At 38.0% G+C, this 27352-nt stretch overlaps 1 protein-coding gene across 26 annotated transcripts in view; it reads right to left on the bottom strand.

Annotated features, from left to right (window-relative positions):
- The window catches only part of SNAP91 (synaptosome associated protein 91), a 139902-nt gene that overhangs the window by 23144 nt on the left and 89406 nt on the right, over positions 1–27352 (bottom strand). For 8 of the 26 annotated variants that reach the window (XM_028108074.2, XM_088024290.1, XM_088024287.1 and 5 more), the window contains 9 exons: positions 18508–18522; positions 18193–18360; positions 12086–12193; positions 11162–11401; positions 10869–10946; positions 10627–10698; positions 10104–10187; positions 8761–8844; positions 530–664 (listed from right to left, as the gene is read on the bottom strand). In XM_028108074.2, the coding sequence (XP_027963875.1) occupies positions 530–664; positions 8761–8844; positions 10104–10187; positions 10627–10698; positions 10869–10946; positions 11162–11401; positions 12086–12193; positions 18193–18360; positions 18508–18522 (984 nt within the window). The remainder of the gene's footprint in view (positions 1–529; positions 665–8760; positions 8845–10103; positions 10188–10626; positions 10699–10868; positions 10947–11161; positions 11402–12085; positions 12194–18192; positions 18361–18507; positions 18523–27352) is intronic. The other 18 variants (XM_088024298.1, XM_088024300.1, XM_088024301.1 and 15 more) reach the window with 12 other exon arrangements.

Raw genomic sequence — 27352 nt, 5'->3', positions numbered from 1 at the left:
AATTGCCAAAAACTCACCAATTGAAAATTTGTAGTAAGGACCCAGCATGGGAAGAGTAGAATGGAAGAGAATACAAACAAAATGACAGCAGGATGAAAGATTAAAGGCAGGCAAAGAATACTACTTGTGTCCCAACTTCATAAAACCGAGGGCCATGCAAGCTTCAGAGGGTGTAAGCAATAGCAGTGGGAGTGTCCACACATTCAGATACTGCATAAAGTGTTTGTTTTCCCTTAACCACCTCTAAACGATGTGCATGGAAGCTCATGCAAACAGATGGTGTGTGTGGTGTTAGATTTCTGCTAAAAATTAAAACAGAAACACAGAAAAGGATTACAGGTTATCCTTAAATCTTCCAAAATGTACTGAAAATATTTACTTAAAATACAGAATAAGAGACTTACTAAAGTTTTAAAACCAGGTCACCACTCAATATCTGCTTGTAAGCTTCCTGATACCATACTAACCTTAGGTGGGCTATTGCACAATCAGAAAAAATGAAAAGAACATTTGAAAATCACTGCCTCACCTGATGGATCAAAGGAGCTGCTGCTCGAAGTTGAAGGTGTTGTTCCAAAAGCTGCCTCAAAGTTGGGCTGTAGCAGGTTATTCTGAGCTGGAGTCACTGGTGATGGAGAAGGGGCCATAAAAGAAGCCCCAAATCCTGGGAAAAACACAGTTCCAGAAATATAAGCAGAAACAACTAAAGGTAGGTAAAGGTCAGGAAAACAGGACGAATTATAGGAGACTGAGGAGGGACTGAATGCATGTAGATAGATGAGAAGTCAGTAAAACTGGAAAGTTAGTTTTTTAAAAGTTTGTCATGTGCCTTGGTATCTGTCATGTATTTTAAAAAGATTTTCATTTAGTTTTTAAAATCAAGTACAACATTCAGTGTTACACTAGTGTTTCAGGTGTACAGTAGTGAATCAACAACTCCATACATGACTCAGTGCTCATCATGATAAATACTCTTTAATCCCCATCAGCTATTTCACATCCCTCCCCCACCTCCCCTCTGGGAACGGCCAGTTTTGTCATGCCTTAATGGGATCGAAGTTCATTAGAAACAAGATAGCACTTAAGAATATATACTTTTGTTAAGAGAACCTGTGGCAACCAAGTCTATTATTACAATGGACCTAGCTACGTAAAGCTAAAAAGTCTCACTAGGGTTAAAATTGAGATAATTTCATTATATCAAAATTTTGTTTCTTCAAAGCACAATACTGGATAGCTAGAAAATGCTTAGTTGTACACATTGGCTCAGTATAATAATAAAATACAAATCAGAAAAATATGCATGCACTTTGCCACCAAATCCTCCTTAGTAACTTTCATACATGTTCTAGTCCCATTGCTGCTCCTGCTAAATGTGGGCTCCCCCAGATCAGTTCTCAGGATTTATAAACATCTACCCAGAGGGGCTTCCTGCATCTAGTCTGGACTTCCTCCGATCTAGTCTATGCCGTGCAGCTCGAGTGATCTGAGTAGAAAACGTTGGCAAAGTTACTTCTCTAACGTCCTTCACTGGCTCTCCGTAACTTTCAGATTCATATAATACAGATTCCTTTGTATAGCAATCAAGTTCTTCTGTCTCTGTTCCCCTGCCTGGAAACTAGGTTGCATCCCTAACACCATCACGGGGAGTCAGATGCCCACTCCAGGAGGGCCTCTTGGACTGAAACTGTCACCCACTGCTATTAGCCACAGCTCTGCCTGCCCCTCCCACTGCATATATGTGTGAGTTACATGCTCTGCTCTTGTGTCCTCCGCATCTGATACACATCTCCATCCCATTCCCATCACACGTCCTTATTTCCATCCCCAGCCTCTGCTCCAGGGATGGCTTTTTGGTGTCAGGAACTGTGTCTTCTCCTGTTTTTAACTAATATTCAGCACAATGCCTAAAACACTGAATTAATATTTACTGAATAAAGATACTTCTAAATATAAAAGGTGGGGAGAAATCAAATGCCATTGTAAAGTAACCAGGCTTCAAATTATTTACCTTCTGAAGGCTGGAAGCAAATAATTTCTCTCAAACGACAGATAGAAGCAGAAGCAAAGCTCACTCTGTACTGTTCCTGTATAAAACACGCAACCAGTGAAGGCAGCAATTTCTCAGTAAGATAGTAGAAGATGTTCTATTACCAAAAAATTTGTTACTTCCAGAAGTCTTTTCTATATTCAGTTTGGGTATAAATATTCCTTTCTAATCTAGCCACATCTTCTTGTTCACAAACTGCTTGCAAAAACATAAAGAATGCTTAAAAAAAAATCCTTATTCTATAGAACTCATTTATAAGCCTGAAAATGACTTCCACTGAAATTCTCCAGCTACTGTTTTCTAAAGCAGGCAATAATGTTCAAGTCATGTTGCTCCCAGACACTGATAATGACACAAGTTTAGGCTTTTCTTGTATATGTATGAAAAAAAATGCAATCTGGAAAAGTTACCTAATAGAGGATGGTCTTTAAAGTTCACAGTGGCTACCCTGAAGTGATTTTAGTATTTTAGTGACATAGGCATTATGTAACTTTCCTAACTGAAGAAAAGACATTCTCCAGATCTTTAAGAACTAATATTATGAAGCAAAAATGGGCTAGAAGTATTTCTGTGGATAGGATTGTTTGGTTTTAGGGAGATTGATGGCTGTGTTAAAGCTGACTTTTGGGAAACATCCCACACCTCAAGTTGGAATATGGCTGTAGTTAATTTAGGCAATTTTTCTATGGTGTGGTTCTCTTTGTTATAGGTGAATGTGGAGACAACTGTTCTTTACTCTCAGTTTCTTAAAAATTGACCAAGAAGAGACAATTTATTCTAGAATCACAGCATATTAGTGTTGGAAAAAGCCTTCCGATCATCTGATTCAATCCTATCTTTCCATGACTGGAAAAAGGGATGCGATGCAAAGGGAGGGTAACATATCCACCCAGGATTCAGTGATAGAAAAACAGGCATTTACACAAGGCTCATCTGCTTAGTACTACTGAGTTTCATAAGATAAGTAGATCATGTCCATAGGTGAATAATGAAAAAAAATTAGTGACTTCTCTAAGAAAGTGAAGGGTAAAGCCAACACTGGCATGAGGCTCACCACGTAGCACCAGGGTCACAATTCTAAGCATTTTTTTTTAGGTTGAACCTTATGAACCATATGGATTGCTAATATTTGACCATTTTGGTCCCACAAAAACAGCAGGTTTATATTGTTCAAACCAAAACATATATTAGCTCATTTAATCCTCACAACTCTGTGAAGTTTTACAGATGAAAACGCTGAGGCTAGAGAAGTTAAATAATCTGCCCAAGGTCAAATGATGGCAAATGAGAGCGAGGATTCCACACAGCAATCTTCCAGAGCTTGCGTTTTTCACCACAATACTGCATGGCCTCTTTTCCATAGCCGGGAATGACTCCAGAGTTGTACTCTTCCTGCAGGCTTATAAACTGACAGAGATCTAGAAAGATGACTTTTTCCCATTATACTCAGTTCTTATGAAGTAGGTGCCTCCCTCACAAATCTAGACTAATTAAAAAGCTGTAAGTGATATAAAATAACCAACTGATTGTCTTAAAGAAAAAAAACCTATTGCTATACTCTGAATGAAGGGTTAAATAAGAAAATTATAGACATTAATAAGGTAAACTCCTCCTGTTAAGTGAAAAGTTTTAGAGTCCTGGAATAGAGGTAAGTAATACGAAAACCCAAACCACTACTTTCTTTCTTTCTATATGGTTCTAAATTATATTAAGGAAGATGTTCTATGGAATTGAAGGTAACAATCAGTAGGCTTCCGGATATCCTACAGGCATATTTGGACTGTCTCACACTGTAACTAAATCGCCATCTCCCTTCAAGTGCTCAACCATCTACAGATACACTGCCTTTTGTCACAGGTAGTCTTATGAATCTATCTTCCTAAAGGTAACAGCCGACACACTTAAGGAAGTTCTATTAACAGACATATCAAAACTGACAGTCATAGTTGATATAACATACCACTTGGGTCAGGAAGGTGAAATTTTAAAACTACTGGTAGATAAACACACTCCCACACATACCACCTCCACACTCAGATTCGTTCTATTATGTAAAAGATGATGTCATCTCAGTTGCTCTGTAATATAATCCGCTGTTAATACATTCCATTTACTAAGATCAATCTGAGATAGTCAATATTTCTAGAACTAATACCCTTTTGTCTGACACATTTCAAACTGCTCCCCCCACCCCAGAGTATGAAAGAATTGGTTCTCTGTAGATCTTCCCATTCAGTGGATATTATTAGTTATTAACTCCACACTGATCATTTTTATATTTTAAATTAGTTCAAAGACCTCTGTGGCTCTGCTAAAAAGTCACCTGTGTCATTTGGTTAACAGAGAATGCAAAACTACAAAGGGCCTCATGAGACTGGCCCATATTATTCCCTGCCTTTGGAATTAAAGATAGGATGTGGCACATTCCTATACTAGTAAAAACCTATGGTGCAGTCACCCCAGAATTGTGTCTATTATTGAAGAACATGGTTTTCCTGTTTGATGTCAACCTCAGAAGTTAGGCCTAATACATCTAATCTCCCTTAATAATCCATTTTTACATCTGTCATCCAGTAATCTATATATTTCAAACATCTAAGTTTTTAGCTGGTGTACCTGAAGAGAAGTTTGAGAGCTTTATTCTTCACTGTATGAAATAGTATTTCCTTTTATTTGACACAAACTTAACTTTCAAGTTTCTAGTCAGACTTCACTTGAGATATGGAGAATATCTGTATCCTACCAATAATCTCAAAGACTTGGAGAGAATTATTCTTTGAGTCTGTTCTCATTAGCCAAAACAGATGTCTTTTCTAGAATATTCTCTAGTTTCACCACTTTGGGTACACCAAACAGAATGTGAAATTTTTACTCAAGGGGTAGAAGATGATTAAGATGATATTTCATACACAGTTCAATTCTGGAATTGGTATTATTTGACAGTTCTAGAAGTAAATTTGAATAAAGAAGAATAACCAGTTTTTATGAGATATATGCCCAATTTAAAAGACTATCCATTTAGTCTTTGTTTTCTAGTTAAATTATACCAATTTTGACAAAGCTTTCTTCCCCAATTTTGAGATGATTCTTAATTTTTGGTTGAAAAACCTCTAAAAATCAATTTATCATATTTCCCTTGTTACATATATGTAAATTTATTCCCTCAAAAAAAATTTGAGGAACAAGAGCCCCTGTTCAGCAACCAACATTACTTATAGAGAGTCTATACTTTCCATTACTGTGTATGTGTATTATTTTTCCTTTTTATTCTCCCACAAAATAGTCTTATTACTAAAAGCCAATAACAGAAGACTTTAAAGACTCACAGAATATAACTTTCTCTCTCTCTCTTTTTCAGTTCAAATTCCTACTTTGAACCTGATATTTGTGGACTTCCTTTTTATCTATGATTGGGCTCATTTATCTTAAAAAAAACAAAAAAACAACTTCCTCTTTATTTCAACAGCTTGTGGACTTAACTGTTCTCTCCCCATAGATACACACAAAAGTATAAGACACGTTAAGCTTCATTGCAAATTACCATAGCACAGTGCACCAAATATTTGTTCTACCATTGATATTCATTCAACAGAAATGTATGAAATAGCCACTGTCAGCTAGATTAAATATATAAATGTGACTGGGACTTTATACTGTGTACATTAGCAGGATTTTCTGGCTAGGAAAGTTGCTTCTAGCTCACAGTATAAGATTATATTAATATTCCGTGATATTCTTCAGTGAGAACATGGATTCTTGCTGTTTTGTTACCTAAACAAGGATGAGAAATATTCTTCTATAAGCAGAACAGAGAGAAGTATGAAAACTAGCCCAAATAATTAAGACCTAGAGAAATTAGAATTTAAAATCTCTTATATCAGGATATAAGGTAAAAGAATAGTTGGCCTCGTGCCATGTAAATCAGACTCAGATACGTACAAATTATAAAAATTGTCTGTAAAGCAAGCTAGACATTAAACCCATTCACTCCTACTTATATTAAAATTAATTTATTTAAATTAAAAAAAAACAGAGAAAGAAGAAAAGGTGCACAAAATACTTTCCCATCACTAAAAAAGTCACAAGATGATGTGGTGGAAAAAATGGGAAGTGTACAGTCAGTAAAACCTATGTAAATGACAAGGTCACTTTCATCACTAATTTTCTCCTTTTCTCTCCCATTTTACTAAGATTTCAGGATGGACAACACAATTGAGCAATTTTAAGCTTGCTTTTGGTGAAGTGTTCTAACCTATACTTTTTGTGTACTTCCCTGTTTGGACCTCAAAGCTGTGCAGCTGAGGCTCAGGTCCCCGATGTTGCACTTGGCAGTAGGTGACAAAACTCTTCCTGTTTGTTCCAGATGTGTTTTAGACCCTATCTCACCCCCAGGAGCAAATCTCTTGGCTCTGCCACTGACTTCTGACTTTGAATTGGAAGGGAACATTGTCTTTTCCCACAGGCTTTGATGGGCCTCTCTGCACCTACTTCCACTGTTTTTGGCTGTTTTGGAAACACAGGATCTGAGGTTTCAGCCCTGGAAGCACAGGGAGGTTTGCAGCCCTGGAAATGCTCAACATGGTGGACCAGGCTCCTTCCAGGCTGTGTCTGATAGGCTTACAACCCCTCTTTGGGGTCTGTGTAACCCAGAGAGAAAGAGAGACTTCTTAGAACTCTGCAAAAAGCCAGAACATTTGATTTCATATGCCATCTCAACCTTAATTATAACTGCAAAGCCAAAGGCTTATAATCAGTAATCTCATTTTGAAATTGACAAGGTCATTTCCCCCAAATAGCCATTTAAAACTATGCTATTTCTGTGGCTTGTTAAAAACCTATTGCTGAATCTTGAAAACCTGAATTAAGGTTATTGGTTTTGTAAGAGCCTGAAGGTTTCTGTGATCAATTTGAAGCCGCGATGAAGAACACCCAGGCCAGGAGAAAAGCCAGGCAAGCTAGTATTTTTTCTCCAAATAACCAACTGTGTTTTGTGTTAAGTGCCCTGCCTCTTATCGTATTTGCAGCTTCCAAAGTCCACAGCGACATTACAGTGGAACCCTGGTTCTTCACCGTTCAGGAAAATACCAGCTGGCAGTCACCGGTATGAAGTGGATTCAACAACCAGGAGTGTCATATTTAGCCAGGGTAGTCTGGAGAGGAGAGGACAGACACAGACGAACCGCTGTTGCCCCTAAGAAAGATGGCCAGTGGCGCCTGGGTGGCTCTGTTGGCTAAGCGTCTGCCTTCGGCTCAGGTTATGATTCCAGGGTCCTGGGATCGAGCCTCGAGTTGGGCTCCCTGCTCAGTGGGGATCCTGCTTCTCCCTCTGCCTGCCGCTTCCCTCTGCTTGTGCTCTCTCTCTGTGTCAAATAAATAAATAAAATCTTCAAAAAAAAGACAGCCAAACAGCCAGTCTGAATGACCGATGGAAGGGGAGGGTAGCGGCTGGGCTGTGCTTACCCTTGCCGGCCTCTTGAGAGAAGACTGGACCTCATACCAAACTTCCTACACTACTGAAAGGTGACAAGTGTCCTTTTGTGAGGCTATCATGCATTACTAATCCAGGAATGAATGTTCTGTGCCTGCCGTAGCTGGCCAGGACCGTTCATTACATGAAAAAATAAGACCCGGCCGCTAATTCTTTCAAGGGTAACATGAAAAGCAGGAAATTTAAACTGTGAGACTCCAAACATGGCAACTTCCTTGTGCCGACGTGACCCACACTCTCATCAGTCCCCTGCCAACCTTATAACCAAAATGCATCCCTTGTGGACTAGGGAGGGGCACTGGAAGCTGCATCTGAGTATCTGAGGACTCTGTGAGGCCACCGCCGCACTTCCTGCTGCGTCCCCTTCTCAGTAAAGTCAGGGTGAGGTAAGCCAGCAGTGTCTTGTGAGTTTGACTGATAACCTGAGCCTGAAAACGTACAACTGTGGTCTTGCAAATGGCAAATGCTTTGCCTGTAAAAACAGTAATTTCTCAATCCGGCTATCATCAAGCACTCTTTGCCCAGCCTCCAGGGAAGACTGATAGTTGACTTTTACTACCTTTGAGTCTTTGAAATGTTCCCTTTTATTTTATCTATCCCATCCTGGCAATAAGCAATAATCCTAGGCATCTTGTACCAGACTACACCACACTATGTCCTTGTTGAACTGGGATCTCTCTCTAGAGGTTTTCAGATTAAAAAAAACAAACAAAATAAAAACCAAAAACCAAAAAACCCCCCCCAAAACACAAAAAGCACAACAAACCCCAAAACTAGTTAAAAAGTGGCACAGGTAGCAGCAACTTCAACCCCAGTAGAAATCTGACAGTTTCTCCTAGAGTGATTCATGCTACAGAATCAATTGTCAAACATAATGGTATCTTTCCACAGAAATTCCTTAAAAAATGGGCACAGGCAATACAAGATAAAATTCGCTACATAAGCACATTACTTTTTTAGTAAACAAAAAGAAATGGCTAACCAAAAGTAAGGCATTTAGGAGCATCCAAGGAACCACAGGGGTGACTTGTATACGACTATGACTTTAATACTCATTTAATAAAATCCTAGGAAGTAACCTTCTATCAGACAGTGTCTTGTTTTTCAATTTTATGTCTCAAAAGGGAAAGAAAACATGCACTGTGAAATTTACATATATGACTTATAAAGATATAGCCAAACTTAACTTCCACAAAATACCATTTTATTTTAATTTAATTACCAGCTAGTAGGTCTGCCGACGCTGAAGAACTAGAAGCAGCCTGAGGTGCAGGTTGGGGTTCAGAAGCACTACTTCCAAATGCATCTACCCATTATCCATTGTGCAGCAAAAAAGTAAAAGAATGTAAACAGTAAGTACAGTAAGTAAATTAAGTGTTTTGCCAAGAAATGCATAGACATGACACTGTGTGGTGAGCTTGTCACCTGTGGGATAACTGAAATGATTGAGTGAGCTGAATTATGCTCTGACCAGTTTATTCTCTCAAAAAAGAGTTCTAGAATATTTCAGATTAACACCCCTTTGTAAGACAATTCTTTTTTAAAAAATAAAAGTTTTGGACTAAATCCTGACATCTCTTAAAATAGGACCAAGGTTTAAAAAATTTTGCCTGAAGGCAATTACAATGGAATTTTCCCATTTAGAACTCTATTAAAGTTAGAAAAAAAAATTAACAGACTTAATTCAAGCAGCAGCAACAGCTCCACTTGTACCCATTTATCAGAGTTCAGTGTTTATTTGCCACAAGTTTTGAGTCAGAGACTGTGACACCATTGTACCCCTCATGGCACATACCATGATGCTTCCACGTACAGTAGGTAAGGTACTCAGTGTGGTTTAACTTGCTAAGAATGGCATTTTAGCCTGTGGCACGCACATTTGTGGATGTTCATGAAGAAATCACTTCAAACCTGTACTTTTCCCTATAAATTTACTGCTACTAAATGACTTTAAATGCATCACCCTAATGAGTAGTGCAAGAGTTAATTCAGTACATCTCCCTGCCTTCAGATAACATATAAAGTAAGAGGAAAATACATTTAAACCAGTGAAACATCTTCTAGTCGTCTGGAAAGATTTTAAAACATTAAGCTCAATAAACCCTACAGAATAATGTACGGCTGTACAGCTTATGTTTTCAGTTTCGACTGGCTTGTTTTCAATTCTGAATTATCTAGTTAACGTTTATATTGCTTTTAAGAACTTAGAAATGCCGATTTAGCCAACAGATCAGGTTCACCAAGGAAGAACAGTAGAAGGAAATTCCAACCAGCTGATTCTACATTAGGATGCACAGAAAGTTAAAAACACAAAGACTTTGAATGAAAAATGATCTGGTTCTGTTAGGCCATGCATTGAAAATTGTGATGAACTGATGAGGATGAAGATGATGATGGCAAAGCAATGGGAAAGATCTTAAAAACTTCAGTTTACAGTTAAGAGATGGAAATAACTTCAGAGTCAAAAGAAAGAATGATGGAATATAAAAGAGAAGATGTAGAAACTGTTCTGAGGGAGGAAAAAAATAAAGACTGTTTACATGTTGAAGGAGGAGAGGTACGCACCCCCAAAAAGGTCTATCACGCCTGAAGAATCCACCTTTGCTGGAGAGGCAGTGGTTGCAGGAGACGGTACTGCAAATGCATCCACTGCAGTGAAGCACACAACAGGAAAAATCGCACGTCACCCAAGGGAAAATAAAGCCATGCATGAGCCTTGACAGATGGCTTCCTGGGATTTCGTGTTTAACAGCGGGCAGTAAGATCGCAGACAGTCTTAACAGTTAAGACAAAGCAAATGGATTTAAAAATATACACTCTCCCAAAGAAAATAACATTTGACTTCTTGAACTCAGAGGTTTTAGCGTGGGGCAGGGGGGGAAGTTGTCTCTTTTCACCAGCATTAGGTTGGAAATTATGAACCTCATCAGTTAGTGATGGGCCAAAATGAGATTGTTTTTTTTTCTTTTCCAAGTGAATTTTGAGTTTAAAAGAACTCCAGACAAACCTGCACGTCTTCGTGTCCGCCTCTGCACACACAACCCCCACCAGACATCTCAGAAGGCTTGGCCTTGGCAGAAGCACTCACCGGATAAGAGGTCAGCAGTGAGAGAACTCTCAGGCACAGGAGAGGCCCCTTGTGGTGGAGAGGAGAAAGCGTCTTCCCAAAGTGAAACAAACCAAAACCAAGCAGAGGTAAGTAGAAAGCGGAAATCAAAGTTCAGTATTTAACAAATGCATTATCACAGGGGAGCATCAAGAGTTCAGTCATCAAAACATTGGAGGGGGGGGAACTAATGTTCAAAAAAAAAGGGGTGGCTTTGGTTTTACCTGTACCAAACAGGTCTATGCTAGGAGCAGCATCTGGCTTAGGCGCTGCAGCGACTTCCGGAGGGGCCTCAAACAAATCTAAGACCAAGAACACACATGCCTTTACTCTACTGGACAGACCAGCCTGACACAGCATCACCTCCCAGTTGTACATCAGCACGGGGGAGAATTCCGAAATAAGCAGCATGGGGTTGACCCAGTTGTCATGCAGTAACAGTTGTGTGTGCAGGGCATCTCGGGTACCAGAATTCAATCCACCCGATGGAGAGAGTTCAACAACAACAAATCATTACCACCAAAGATATCTAGAGCAGGAGGAGCGGCGGTGGCGGTGGCTGAGGTGGTGGCGGGGGCGGCGGTGGCCGCGGTGGCAGCTGCGACAGCGGGAGCAGGAGAAGGAGCAGTGGCGGGAACCGGAGGGGCTGTGCTAGCTGTAGGGGTAACTACAGGAACACTGGTCTCAGGTGGCTTCATTGCAAAGAGGTCCAGCTCGGGTGCAGCCTCTGCACTACCTTCAGACGGGGCAAAGGGGTCTTTTGGAAAAGGAAGGTGGAGACACACATATAGCATCAGTAAGGAAAGAGAGGGAAAGAGAGAGAGAGAGAGAGAGAGAGAGAGAGAGAGAGAGAGAGAGAGAGGCATCATAACTATGGGTAAGAGACATCTTATGCAGATATTCACACACTAGCTAGGCATTAGGCTGCCTGGACTGAACTACTATCCTATTAGCAATGGTCAGTGATTAGGATGTTTTTCTAAACAAGAAAAAAAAAAGAAAATTTAGTAGGTAACACAAGTTAAAAAACTAAAATGCTTCAATGTAAGATTAGCCTACAGTCTAGGATTAGAGATTGTTCTTCAAATCCTCAATCTGGGCAATTTGGTAGCTTTGAAAATTCACTAAAACATGCCTATATAGTAGAACTCAGCGCTACAAAAGAGTACAATCCAGCAGGAGGGGACCAAAAAAAAAAAAACATTAAGAGAGCATACTTGCACTGACAAAAATTGTCAATCTTGAGAAATTGTCAATTTTGATAAGTATGCACTTGGTCGTCTTAATGTTTTAAGTGCCAGCGCTACTGATTCAGTTATGATGAATGATCCTTTATACTCAGAAGAAATTAAAGTCAGAAAAACATATGGCCACATCTCACTACGGGAGTTTCACATCGGGACAGAGAAAACAACAGACTTGCTCGTGACTATCGACCCACCATTTCCTGAGCATGCATCAAGTGCGGCGGCTACGGGGGCTGGGGTTGCTGGCGCGGCGGCCCCTTCGGATGCTGCAGGGGCCTCCCCGGGAGAAGCTGCAAAGGCATCTTGGGTGCGGTTTTTAAAACAACACAAATTAAAGGAATAAAAAGAGAAGAAAATATAGTAAAAGAACCAAGTTAAATTGCAGAAAAGGCTCCCTTATACAACATGAATTTCTTCAAATGCATTCTTACGGCCCATGCACTGTTGGCGGTCACAAAATAGTGATTCTTTGCACTCCTTCGTGTTAGTTACATGCAAGTGGTACAGGATTCATACTGCTGAGGCCTATTAGGATCCATCAGGTAACAAGATTCCCATTGTATAAGGGCTCGGAGAAGCATGTTTTACATAACATTAGAAATTAATGGATGTGAAAATTAAAACACAAAAATAACTTTATTACGTGATTTAAGACATTAGTCTTTCATGACCGGTGAACACTTATTCACTATGTTACTATGATGTCTCTTTGGTGGTTTCTACCAAACATAGATGTCTTCTTTAATGGCAATAAAATTAAACATATGATGGTAATGTAAACAATTATAGTTTAAAAAAGTTTTATGGTCTAGTACAGGCATAATTACACTGTTAACATGAAAGGTTTACTAAGTATTCGTAAGAAAGTTGTCTTTGTTATCCTTGAAAAACATTTTCAGATACAACCAAGGATTTAAGGAAATAACAAAATTAGGGGATGACACTATAATGCCTTTATTTCAACTTAAGTTTATTGTTTTAAAATATTGTATTCCTCTCATTATTTAGAAAATGATCTATTTTTAACAAACTAAAAACATAGTTTCATGCTTTAAGACTATAAGTGTATTACTATTTATAGCAGAAAATTCATCTACATACAGGCAGTCCCAGTTTATAAATGCCCAATATATAAATGGCTGATGTGTACAAACAGCACCCAATGTGTTTCTGTCAGTAAACCGTGTTAATTTGGTAAAAAAAAAAAATCCTGGAGTCTTCAAAGAGATTCTATAGCTCGAAAGTACAAAAGAATGAAGCTATCATTAGCATGATTTGCTGAGAAGAAATTCCTGGAATCTGCCACTTACCTGCTAGACTTTTCATCCTAAAATACTGCCTTCCACAATATCTACAAGTGTCCCCTAGAACACTGTTCCTCTGGCCGTTAAGGATTTATTATATATGCTTGTGAAATGCTACACAGTATATCCCTTTTCTTGGGAGATTTACGTAGTATGTGTTAGGCCGTAGGAAGTCCTATAGTGAAGGAACTTGTCTTGGAGTTTAACCCAGCATGTTCCAAACTGATCTTAGTATGAAACAGACTTTCCTCCTTTTCTGTCCTGAGGCCCAGCATTAAGTGGAACAACAAACAATAAATTGGTCACTTGGGTTGAAAGGTCCTTTACAAGAACACAAATATCCTTAGAAGACACAATGAGACAATCAGTTATTCATATCTTACAGATTTATTTGATCTGCTTCCTTCCCTCAGCTACACAAGGGAATATGTTTTTGGAGCAAAGGTCTGTCAGGGGAGAAGCCAAATAATACTGGAGTGTGGCTAGGCCAGGCTTGCTTCCCCAGATGCAATGCTAAGGACACTGTAATAGGGGGCTTAGAGCAATATGAAAATCTTAAGAGCTGGGGCAGAACACAGGAGAGTATAAGAGGAGGTTGGCAGGGCTGAAAGTATTTTGCCACAAGTCAGGTCTGTTTTCTTTGTTTTTATTCCCATAAAACCTTGAACCAAGGCTAATAATACTAGAACTAGTAAAAATGGTAATAGTGGTCACTAGTGAGTATGTGCCACTGTGTAAATACTTTATGGACATTATTAAACTTAATCCCTGTAACTATCTCACAATAGAGGTTCTATTATCTCCACTTTGTAGATAAGAACAGAAGCTTGGGGAGTCTGAGTGACTTGACCAAACAGGTCACCAAACAGGCAAATGGTAGTGTCAGGATGTGGTCGTAAACTGACGGAGGTTTGTGTGTTCAGATACTATGCCGCACTGTCAAGAGCCATGCCACACTCTACTATTTCGTCTTTGTTGGATGGAATAAACACCAGTTATATCAGTGTTGGGGGTCAAGTAAATATCCATGGGCTGACCTCTTCAATTATCACCCATGTGTAAGTGGGTGAAACCCATTATTTGTAACCATGTCCTCAGAAGAGGTTTTTTTCTTCCCTGTCATCTCCTTTTAAATGCTTCTCCTGTTACTTAAAACTAAACATTATAAACTCCGCTAGTCCCATCAGAACTTCTCTTAAAGGGCGCCTGGGTGGCTCAGTCATTAAGCGTCTGCCTTCGGCTCAGGTCATGATCTCAGGGTCCTGGGATCGAGCCCCACATCGGGCTCCCTGCTCAGCGGGAAGCCTGCTTCTCCCTCTCCCACTCCCCCTGCTTGTGTTCCCTCTCTCACTGTGTCTTTCTCTGTCAAATAAATAAATAAAAATCTTAAAAAAAAAAGAACTTCTCTTAAGGACAGGAGCCCAGCTGCTCCAGGTCCTGTCTGATAAGTCTTCCAGGCCAGGAAGGAGAGATTTGCATGAGTGAGGCTGCAGCCGAACCCAGCCCCAGCCACTGCCTGACTAGACAGGAAGGAGACCCTGAATGAGAACAGTTCAGCAGAGCTCAGTTGGCTCAAGAGCTGTGAGAGGTAATAGGATTTTTTTGTTGTAAATAAAACAAAACTTGTTTTACTACCTAGCTTTCTTTCATTATCAATGGCAGCATTATCCTTCCAGTTCTGAAAATTCAAGCTCTTCCCAATCAAGTTCTCTTTCCCTTGTTACCCATTTGCAGTTCATTTTTACATTCCGCTTATTTTCAAACAGTGCTATTTCCTGGAAATGCATGTGCCTGCTGTTCTACAATTATGGACCCAGTCCAGACTTTACCCAGCAAAATCATCTCCCTGATACTGCCGCTATAGACCAGCCTTTTTTCCTTCTAGCAATCTAGGAAGAATTTTCTCTTAATTTTTTTTAGCATGTGACTGCCTTTCTAAAAATTTCATTTGAAAATTTTTTTATTTCATTTGAAATTTACTTAGCTATAATTTTCCCCACCTGAACTCTCCCCATGTTCTCCAGTCACACGAACCATCTTTAAATCACATACTTGGCACAAAGGTTTCAATCATTGTCAACAGCCTGGAAGTCACCATTCCAGTCTTCCTCAAAGGTCCCAGGTTGTAAGACTCTTATATGAAATCTATTTTTAAGTGCTTGTATTTAAGTTCTGGTTTTAAGGAAGGTTGATTAACTTAGTTTGTCAACAAACTTGTGCAAATGAAAGCAGTCTTGTGAGCTAAGTTCTCTGGTTTTCCAGCCACTTGGTTTCATGCCCACAGACTACATCCTCATGAAGGCTTGCTCACATACTGACACAGGTGAATGAAAGGGTACCCTGGCGAATGTGTAGAGGAATTAGTATCAATTTTGCATTCCGGTGCTTAGAAAAACCCTGTGTTGTGTCAGACTAATGTGTTGCTGTTAGCAAAGTTTTCAAGTGAAAAACAGGATATTTTAAAGAAGTTTGTCTTTTATTTTTATCAGTATCTGTAAATTTTACTGATTTTTTAAAAGCACAATACTATCTTGCAGTCTTGTTCTGCATGACCACAGAAAGCAGATTTTTTTCTTAAAGTTCACTTTAAAAAATAAAGCATTTAGTAAGTATAATGTTTCTGAAAAAAAAATTTTAATGACTTACACTGAAATAACTAAAATGTTATGTGGGTATCAATCTGGATATTTAAAACTGATAACATTTCCTATTTTTCAAATTTGTAATGAGAATGCATAGAAAATTTCAATGTTTTAATATTTCATACTCATGAAATTAATTAGCTACTTTTCAGAAATTAAAGCTCTTTAACTTATTTCTAAAGATACCTATTTAATACTGCTGTACAAGCTAGGTAAAACCTTGAAAGCACATATTTTAAAGTCATATAAACAAAATATCTGGTGCCCTTGTGTATTTAAAGAGTTCTATCACTTGCCCATTTTAGTGATAGAGTAAGAAAAAAAATGGCCACACAACATGGCCCATCTCTAAATGATTCGTTGTAAATCAATAAAGAGCATGAAAGAAATTAGGGAATATCCTTGAAAACTACATAACAGTGACACGTATAGACTCCTGACCATAAATGATAGAGACTTTATAGCTGTCAGAGGTCAGGGGACAGGTTGTGGGACTATCCAGATCAATAAAAATGATTGTGATGAGATTTACAGATGTACTCACTAAACCTATAGCCAAATGTCTAGAAAAGATACTGGTAAAATCCCAAGAAGGGCTCCATTCTTTGGCATTAAGTTAGAGGGCTTTCTGAAGCATTAGTCTTTTAAAGCTGTATTTCAGGTTAGAAAGAGCCATGACAATATTTACAAATATACAGATTTTTCTGCTTGAGGAATGCAGAAAAGTCAGTAATAAGTGATCAACACAAACAGCATGATGGCACAAAGACTATTTCAAAGCAATATATTAGGCTTTATTATTCTAGAGAGCCATGAGGGAAGCAAGCTGGAGTTGACTGATTTCATAAAGGCAATTAAGCTCCTTACAAATGGACTGAAAAACAAAAATCTAAACAGCTAAAGATGTGGAAATGTTCAAGCACACAAGAGTTACCCATCGTGTCCATATTTTCCTTGATGTTTTTCTGTCAACATAAGCCTATGAGAAACCACTCATATCCAATACTAATTGTGGGGGGAGTAGAAGGGGGTGAAGAAGTTGATTTTATAAATTTAAGCTAAAAATTTAATTTTTGGTCTCAGAAGTTATAGAGGCATACCTGAAAAACTAACTTTTGCTAGTGGTTGACTATTTTTAATAAAACATTCAAGAGCCTTCCCCTATTTTTTTAAAAATGGTTTTCTCCTGTAATAGGAACGGCAGCATGGCAAGACAGCAGCAACTTCCTCGTGTGAAACACTTGCCACAGTGCTGTGTCCAGTTGAGTGCTCCTTGTCTCGGACAGTGTCAGCCAGCCTCAGCGACTGGGCCATGGTGGGGAGCACAGCGCTATGTGGCAGTGTGTAAGCGTACCTTCCCTGGGGAAGGTACTGACTCCACCAGAGCCTGCCAAACCTCTCCTGCTCTCCCCGTCACTCACCTCCTCCAATTTCTTTACCATTTTCTCAAAAGGCCCTGGGAAAGATGTTATATGGTAACGAAGAAACACAAAACTATGATGACTATAACACCATTTGATGTATGTATTTGACATCAGCACTTCTCCAGGTGTGGACATCAGCACCACTCAGATGGGAATGTGTAAATGGCTGCAGATGGTTCCTCAGGTCCAGGCATATTATGCTGCCAGAGTCTAGGATACCTGACTCAAGCTCACAGCTGTAAATCAACTCTGTCAGAATTTACATTTTCACGTAAAGTATATTTTCAGGCAATCATTTCAAAGCCTGACCTAAACCTGTTTTCCATCAGCATTTTGAGTGTTGGTAGCAGATGATCTCTCAAAGTTCCAAAGCCAAAGATGCTCCAAGTTTTTGCTTGTACAGAACAAGCTTACAGTTACAAAAATGGGCATATCACTAAACTCTCTTCAGAGACCTCCAAATCTGAACTGCTCTTAGATGATTTTTTGTCTTACATCTTAAAAAATAACTTAAGCCAGGACTTCCCCTTCCATATTCTCCAAGCACTACTCATTCAGCTAGTGTGAATGTGGTCAAAAAGTCACACCTAAATATGATAGAGAGGTCTGGTACCATCTTCAAATAGATACTGCTGAGCAGGAGCATATAGGGGACAAGGGTTCTAATAGCAACTTAAATCCTCACTTTTAAAAAATGGAAAAATCAAGTGGGCCCAAAGTATTGCAACCTTTGCTCTAAAGCCACTAAAATTAAGTGAAGATAAAGTTGATGAAGTTAGCGAAGATAAATGCATATTAATAAACATGTAAAAAGTAGTGGAACACTCTGACGTGCTGTTAAATGATGTAAACATTTTTAAGCACCTTACCTCTAAGGTAATTTTAGCAAACCCGGCAGGAAAGGGACAAAGCCGTGATGTGACTGACTAACCTCCAAAGAGATCCACGTCAGCAGTGACAGCAGTGACAGTTGTAGTAGTTGAGGCAGAGGCTGAAGCAGTTGCAGTTTCAGAAGCTGTGGTAGGAGGGGTAGGTTCTGGTGCAAAGGGATCTGAAACTTGTGCTTCAGAGGGAACAGAGGAAAGTGCAGCCAGAGAATCTACGTTGCACCACAGACAGAGAACCAACAGGAGAGAAGAGGAGGAAAAGGAGAGAAGATATACCAGACTCCATAGGACCAAATAGGGACAGTTATTCAGAGACGGAGGTCTCTCACAACAGAAGCTTAAAATAAAGCTTTACTCACCCTCTCCCAAAAGGTCTACCGATGTCCAGTACGTGTCAGCGTATGAAGAAATAAGAGAGAAAGCTGAAACATGCAACCACACCAATGTCCAAGCAGGGCGAGGTACTAACTGAAGACGTTTTAGCTGTATGCACCTTTCTGGACCATTCGTAATCACGAAATAGTGTATTAACTCTTATTATCATGGAATGTTTGTGCTGGAAAGGACTGTGGGATCCTCTAGATCAAGCTTCCAATTTTATAGATGGGAAAACAGAGAGCAAGCAAGGTCAAGAGACTTACCTGAAGTCAGCTCTAAATAACTTTGACAAACTCTATTTCTTACCAGATTTACCATTTCATCTGCTTTGATGCATTTCACTACACGATAAATATCAATTCTAAGGAAACTGTAGTTGATGAAACTTTATTAATCCTCTATTTGATGTGTCACTTCAGTCCAGAATACCATAGAATAAATACAGGCTTTCTGGTAGCTGCAGTTTGATTGTAGAACATACCAAACACAGTCAAAGAACAGTCCAAGTTTAGGGGCTAGAAAAAAATAACCCTCAGCTCCATGATTTTTGTCTTCATAAATTTCACACTATTGGATGTTTTTCAATTCTATATCTAATCTTTCCATTTATAAACATTATGTGACAACATATGAGAATTATTTTTAAGATGAATGAGACAAGACTGTGTAGCATTCAAACTTTTCAGGCCTTCTGAGGTCTGCACCCCTTTAGGAGGTGCATACTTTGTGTTCAACAGTGGGATTACAGTTGGCATCCTAAATAAAAAGCCCAGGAAGGGTAATTCTTAACTATACTATGACTTTAGGTTAAACATTTAGAGAGTCCAATAGTATTCTTGTATTCCCACTCATGTGATATAACCCAGGGCTCATATTTGAATTCATGAATGTTACTGGAAATTTATTTTAATCATGAAGAAATTTTATCAGAACTCATTAGGGAGCTATTTTCTTAAGAGCCTTAGAAACAATATGAGAACTAAGTAAACTAAAAGTTCCAGAAGACATTTAAAAAACTGAGAAACATAAATTTGACACTAAAAATAATCATATTCATTTAACTATGCAATTTACAAACCCAATAAATATTAGATAAAGCACTCTACAGACACACTAAGGTAATCAAGGCCCTTCTAACCAAATCTTATATATTTCATAACAGCATTAACAAATTATAGCACACAGGGTACTTCACATTAGAAACAGTTTTTTAATTTTGGAACATATGCGTAATTAACAGCAGGCAAAAAGGAGCTATGTTGATTTAGGGCTGTAAGCTGAAAAGGTAGGTCCCAAATCCTGAGAAACAGAAGGTACTTCCAATAATTCCTCAAACCAACAGTATCACGCCCAATACAACTGTTACTCTATACTCATACATCCCAAAATATTAATTAGAAACCAAACTGGGTCATAAGAAGCCAGACAGACTTGGTTTCTCTATTCTCCTGGCATTGGTGGGACTCTCTCTCGTCTTGCTTTATCAACGGCTAGTTCAAGAAACAATGTGATAGCAGAAGAGCTAAGAGCCATGTGACTTAACAGTTTCCAGACTTGCTATTGTCTATGACAGGGAATGGACAATTTATTTCGTACATTTGGTAAGCGAGAAAGGAGAAGACTATTCACGTGTATTAGAAAGAGAGAGAAATAGAAATATTCTTAAAAAGTATGAAAGATTAAAATACTAGTTCCATGTTTTTGGCTAGTGTTTTATTCAGATGGAGAGTCATAAGACTTGCTGCAATATGATGAAAGATGGAAAGTAAAATTTCCTAGGGAAATGTATGATAACTAGACATGGTGCATAACTGATGCTGAAAACTTTTGCTACAGGTGTTAATCTCTAAAAATCTTAATTTTCTGGATGAAATACAATTATGTTACTTATTTCTTGCTTGATGCAAAATTCTCCCTAGTATAAAAGAAAGCCCTACTTTACGATGATGGGAACAGCTATTATTCTCAAAGCTGCCACTGTTTATAAAAGATTAAACTATACAAACTGCTCCTCCCCATAACCCACAGCAGCAGAATTCAATTCACTGGCAAGTAGTACATAATCAGTTATTTTTGTGTGTTAGAAAATATTCACTGTAACTGAGGAAACAAAACTACAACTAAATTTATAAGGAAATCTATATTTTGCAGTGATATGAAGCTAAACTTCCTAGGTTATTATAAAGATTGAATGTGTTAATATATTTAAGTGCTCACCCTTACCTGGAACATATCAAATGCTTGCTAATAAATAATAGCAAGAGCTAACATTTAAGTCAAGTTATAATTTTCATTACAGAACTATGACTTTCAAAGCTTCTATAAATCTTTCTGCGTGTATGTGTGTGTACACATGCATGTTTCCAAAATAGCCCACAGATATGCCCCCAGATTTAATTAGCAAGCAAATGGTAATATGTCACTAAAATTGCTTGTACTGTAATATTCCCCATGGAAACTATTAAAGTCATATGATTGCATAATAATGGTGAGCCTTCAAATGGATGTTGGTAATTACTTTCTATTAGGTCTCTTAATTCTAACAAAAACCCTAATTAGGTCAACTAATAAAACCCTAATAGGAATTCTGTATTTCTCAGAAAAGAGAAATTTCACTTCAAGCATTTATAAGAAGAAATGATCTGTTTCCCACTTCTAAGATACACAGAAAGACAACACACAGACTCACTTGTTTGTGCTGAGAGAGGAATTTATTATGAAGAGAAAAATACTCTCCTTATTATGGGGCCAATGGCAGGGATTAAAAAAACGCTCTGTCATCTTTCAGTCAAACATGTTCATTATCAGCCCACAGAATGAAAATCTTATATGGCATTATTTAACTTAGGTTTACTAAAATATGAATTCGCTAAAATGTGGTTGTGTTATGCCAACAGGAAAAATACTATCATTTACAATATGTACCTTAAAATGGTAATATTTATCAGTACCCATAACCCCCATGAGAAATTCATAAACACCTGAAATGGCCTTAGTTGTTGGAAAATGAATCCTCTTACTAGCATTATGGTCAGATAAGAATATCTAAATAAGTCTACAGAGTTTTAAGGTTTATAGTTTATTGTCTGGTTATGCAAAATTAAAATGTGTTTCCATAATAGAAGTGGCATGAATTTATCAAACAAGATCGAGAAAGTGATTTTATTTATTTTTGCTTAGTCAAATGACCGAAACATATTTGTTATAACTTAGCATCATGTTCAACCCCTACTGGGTATCTATAGGATAAATACAAACTGAAGGTAGTGAATATTTCTCGATTTCATATTATACAACTTTACTTCAATTTCTTAAGGCTTATAAATTTTACTATTCTGCTTAGGAATTAGAGAATTTATGAGTATTTTTTCTCTCTAGCTGACCTTCGACTACTATGAAATAGTACAGTTATAGATATTTTCTTGAGACAGAAGACTAATGATGTCTGATTATCAAAAAGTGACCATCAGGCCCTGAGCCAAGGTTCTGCTAGCCTATCAGGTGCTTTATTTCTTTTTCTTGCCTAATTGCTCTGGCTAAGACTTCCAGCACTATGTTGAATAGAAGTGGAGAGTGGGCATCCTTGTGTTGTCCCTAATCTTAAGAGAAAAAGGTTTCAGCTTTTCACCATTGAGTATGATGTTAGCTGTGGGCTCATCATATATGGCCTTTATAATGTTAAGGTACATTCCTTCTACCTATAATTTGCCAAGAATTTTTATCATGAAAGGATGTTGAAATCTGTTAGGTGCTTTTTCTGCATCTGTTGAGATCATATGATTTTTTCTTAAAGTAGACTTCATGCCCAGCATGAATCCCAACACAGGGCTTGAACTCACGACCCTGAGATCAAGACCTGAGCTAAGATCAAGAGTTGGATGCTTAACCAACTGAGCCACCCAGGCACACGATCGAGATCATATGATTTTTATCCTTCATTCTGTAATATCATATATGTTTACTGATTTGTATATATTGAACCACATATTGATAAATCCCACTTGATTATGGTGTATGATCCTTTTAATGTGTTACTGAATTTGGTTTGCTAATACCTGGCAAAGCATTTTTGTGTTTTTGTTCATCAAGGTTATTGGTCTGTAATTTCCTTTTCTTGCAGGTCCCTATCTGGCTTTGGTCTGAGGGTAATACTGGTTCAAAAAATGAGTTTGGAAGTGTTTTCTCCTTTTCAATTTTTTGTAAGAATTAGAGAAGGACTGGCATTAATTCTTATTTAAATGTTTAGATAGAATTCATTTGTGAAGCTATCTGGTCATGGGTTTTTCTTTGTTCGGAGTTTTTGATTCATGTCTCAATTTCCTTACTCATTATGGGTCTGTTCAGATTTTCTATTTCTTCATGGTTCTGTCTCAGTCAGTTGTATGTTTCTAGGTATTTATTAATTTTTCTGGATTATCAATATGATGGCATATAATCATTCATAGTAGTCTCTTATGGCTCTTTGTATTTTTATAATATCAAGTGTAATGTTTCCTCTGTCATCTATAATTTTATTTGAGTTCTTGCTCTCTTTTCTTGTTTAGTCTAGCTAAAAGTTTATCATTTTGTTTATATTCAAAAAACCAATTCTTAGTTTACTGATCTTTTCTATTGTCTCTCTAGTTTCTACTTCATTTATTTCTGGTCTAATCTTTCTTATTTTCTTCCTTCTGCTAATATTGGGATTAGTTTGTTCTTTTTATAGTTCCTTGAGGTATAAAGCTAGCTTGCTTATTTGAGATCTTTCTTCTTAATGTAGGCATTTACCACTATAAACTTCCCTCTTAGAGTTGCTTTTGCAGCATCCTGTAGGTTTGGTATTTTATGTTTCCATTTTCATGTGTTTTTTTTTTAAATTAAGATTTTATTTCTTTATTGGGGGGAGAGAGAGATAGAGAACACAAGCAGGGGGGAGTGGTAGGCAGAGGGAGAAGGAGCAGCAGACTTTCCATTGAGCAGGGAGCCTGATGGAGGGCTCAATCCCAGGCCTCAAAGGCGACGCTTAACCGACTGAGCCACTCAGGTGCCCCCATTTTCATCTGTTTCAGGATACTTAGTGATTTCATTTCAATTTCTTCTTTGACCCATTGGTTGGTCAGGAGTATGTTGTTTAATCTCCACATATTTGTCAATGTTCCAGTTTTCCTTTTGTTACTGATTTCTAGTTTCATACCACTGAGATTAGAAATACTTGATATGACTTCAATCTTCTTTAATTTGCTAAGATTTGTCTAGTGCCCTAACTTACAATCTATCTTGGAGAGTGTTCCATGTGTGCTTGAGAAGAATGTATATTCTGCTGTGTTAAATGGAATGTTCTGTATATGTTTGTTGGGCCCATTTAAAGTTATCAAGTCCACTGTTTCCTTATTGATTTTCTGCCTAGATTATCTATCCATTGTTGAAAGTGGCATAAAAAAGTCCTCTACTGTTATTGTGTGGTTATTTCTCCCCTTGGTTCTGTTAATATTTGTTTTATATATTTAGGTGTCCCAATATTTAGTGTATATACTAATTTATAATTGTTATTTCATCTTGATGGGTTAATCTTTTTATCATTATATAATATAGTGACCTTCTCTGTGTCTTGAATAGATTTTGACCAAAAATCTATTTTGTCTGATAAAAGTGTAGCCAATCCTGCTCTCTTTTGATTGCCATTTGCATGGAATATCTTTTTTCTATCCTTTCACTTTACCTATGTGTGTCCTGAGAGTTAAAGTGAGTCTCATAGGCAGCATATTGTTGGATCTTGTGTTTTTGTTTTTTTTAAATATTCATTGAACCACTCTGTGTCTTCTGATTTGGGGAATTTAATACATTTACATTTAAAGTAATTATTGATGAGTAAGGACTTATTATTGCCATTTTGTTTACTGTTGATTTTCCTTAGTGGTATGTTTTGATTCCTTTCTCTTTATCTTTTGAGCATCTAGTAGAAGTGTTTTCTTTGTATTTATCATGAGTCTTATATAAAACAGCTTATAGTTATAACAGTACATTTTAAGCTAAGAACCTAACTTCAATCATATACCAAAAGTCTACACTTTTACTCCTCCTCCTCACCCCTGACATTCTATGCTTTGGTGTCACAAGTTTTACATATCGTGTTTATACTAACAAATTATGGTAGCTTTAGTTATTTTGAATTCTTTTGTCTTTTAACTTTTATACTAGAGTTAAAAGTGATTTACTTACCACCACCACAGTATTAGAGTATTCTGAATTTGGCAATATATTTACCTTTACCAGTGAGCTTTATTCTTTCATGTTTTCATGTTGGTACTTAACATGCTTTTGCTTTAATTTGAAGAACCCCTTTAGCATTTCTTACAAGGCATGCCTAGTGGTGATGTACTTCCTTAGCTTTTATTTGTGGAGGGATATCTTCATCTTTCCATTTCTGAAGGACAACTTTGCTGGGTACAGTACTTGTGGTTGAAGTTGTTTTTTTTTTTTTTTTCCCCTTTCTGCACTGTGAGTATATCATCCTACTTACTCCTGACATGCAAGGCTTCTGCTGAGAAATGTGCTGATAGCCTTATCAGGGTTCTTTTCTATATGACAAGTGGCTTTTCTCTTGCTGTTCTCAAGATCTTCTTTTTGTCTTTGACTTTTGTCAATTTGATTATACCATGTCTTCTTTGAGTTGATCTTGCTTGGGGACTTTTGAATTTCATGAATATGAATGTCCATATCCATGTCTGTATAATTTGGGAAGTGTTCAGTCACTATTTCTTTAAATAAGCTTTCTGCCCTTCTTTTTCTGTCTTCTCCTTCTGGGATTCCCTTGATGCATATATTCATTCATTTGATAGCATCCACAGGGCGCATGTGCTTTCTTCTCTCTTTTTCCTTTTCGTTCCCCTAACTGGTATCTTCTAATGATGTATCTTTGAGTTTGCAGATTCTTTATTCTGTCTGATTAAGTCTGCTGTTGAAGCTCTCTATTGAGTTTTCAGTTTAGTCATTATATTCTACAGCTCTAGGATTTCTGTTTAGTTCTTCCTTATGTCCTCTATCTCTTTATTAAACTTCTCATTTTGTTCACATACTGTTTTCTTGACTTTGTTTTGTTTATTTCTGTTCTCTTGCATCTCACTGAGCTTCATTAAGATGATTATTTTGAATTCTTTGTCAGGCAATTCATAGATCTCCATTTCTTTGGCATTGGTTGTTAGAGTATTATTAGCTTCCTTTGGTGGTATCATGTTTGTTTCCATGATTCTTTGTAATCCATGTAGCCTTGTGTTGGTGTCTGCGCATTTGAAGAAGTAAATAGCTCTTCCAGTCTTTAAAGACTCATTTTGGCAGGTAAAGACTTTCACCTGCTCTGTGCTAATGATACTGCCCAGAGTATCAGAACAGAATCACAATTGAGAGGGGTTGGAGCTAGGTCATTTGGCTACCTGCTGGGTATGCTTGATGCCCATGGTTGGTGGGCCTCTTGCCAGGGGCTTGGATGGGTTTGGATCTGCCTCATCCTTGGGTGGACCTTCAGGACCTTGGTCAGTAGGGCTAGAACTGGGACAAGGGTCCATTTCAGGGTCTGCAGTTGAGTCCACAGATGGTGGGCTGATTAGCAAGTACATGGATAGGTGTGGCTCTCACTGGGTTGCTGGGTAGGCAGGTCTAGTCCTGGGCCATAGCTGAATGGAGCTGGGACCAAGTCAAAGGGCTGATTTAAAGTCCATAGTTGGGACAAAGGTCGGCGGGTTTGCCTCTAGGGGCATGGACAGGTGTGTTTCTTGCTGGATTCCTGGGCAGGCAGGACTGCTCCCAGACCATGACTGAGAAAGGCTGGAGCTGGGTCATAGGCCATTTTAGAATTCACAGCTGAGACCAAAGGTCAGCAGACCTGTTACCCAAGGCAAGGGCAAGCATGGCTCCTTCTGGGTCCCTTGGTAGATGTTGCTGATGGCAGGACCAAGGCCAAACAGGACTATAAATGCATCCATAGGGACAGGTGGTATTTCCAGATCTGTAGCCAGGGACAAGGTTGGTGAGTCTCCCTTCTGGGCATAGGCCTGCCATCTCAAAACAACCTTTCTTGATCTCAGGCTCCCTTGGGGTTTTACAACCTCCTACCTGGATCCCAAAGCTCCCACAAAGGCACTTTGTCCATGAATGGCTGCCAAAATTATTTTTGCTGTGGGGAGCTATGATGGGACACCTTCTATTCTACCACATTGCTTATGTTGTTCCCTCTGTGTTGTTTCTATAGTTGTATGAATCATTTTTAAACTTAAAAAATTTTATTTTGATATTTTGGTGCAATAGGACAAGGTATTTAAAACCAACTCAGTGCAGCACTGAAAATAATTAACTTATTTTTATGTTATTATTTAATATGCTTTTTAAATCAAATGCTTATAAAATTTTTATTTTTTCAAGATCCATGAATAAAAATGGGAATCAAGCACTTAGATGTGATTCTTCTCAGTTAGTTTCGTATGGATCTTTTCTGGCATAAACAAGAATCCATCCCAGATTTCAACTGTCTGAAGTCAAATACAATATGAACTAAAACCAATTTAGGTATAAAGGAATCCAGGAAGGAGGCTACACCTGAACAAATCAAATTAGAAGTGCTGCCTTTGAGTAATCTCAGAAGTTCACAGGAACACCCAGTCCTCTAATGCCTGAATCTCTACAGGCCAATTATTAAAAATAGTCAGAATTTTAGAATAGCAAAGAAAAATACTGCCTTTGTTTCAACTCTTAAAATAAAAACTATATGACAACTACAGAGAGACTCTCTGCCTCTCTCTCAATATATATTTAAATCAATAGGTGCCATTCTTAGCATTTTCTCTCCAAGTTTCT

The sequence above is a fragment of the Eumetopias jubatus genome, unplaced genomic scaffold, assembly GCF_037043125.1.
Source record: "Eumetopias jubatus isolate StellerSeaLion01/CBP00866 unplaced genomic scaffold, mEumJub1_p1.0 scaffold_6, whole genome shotgun sequence".
Classification (NCBI taxonomy): domain Eukaryota; kingdom Metazoa; phylum Chordata; class Mammalia; order Carnivora; family Otariidae; genus Eumetopias; species Eumetopias jubatus.
Note: the sequence above shows the minus strand (reverse complement) of the source record. Positions and strands in the feature narration are given on the sequence as shown.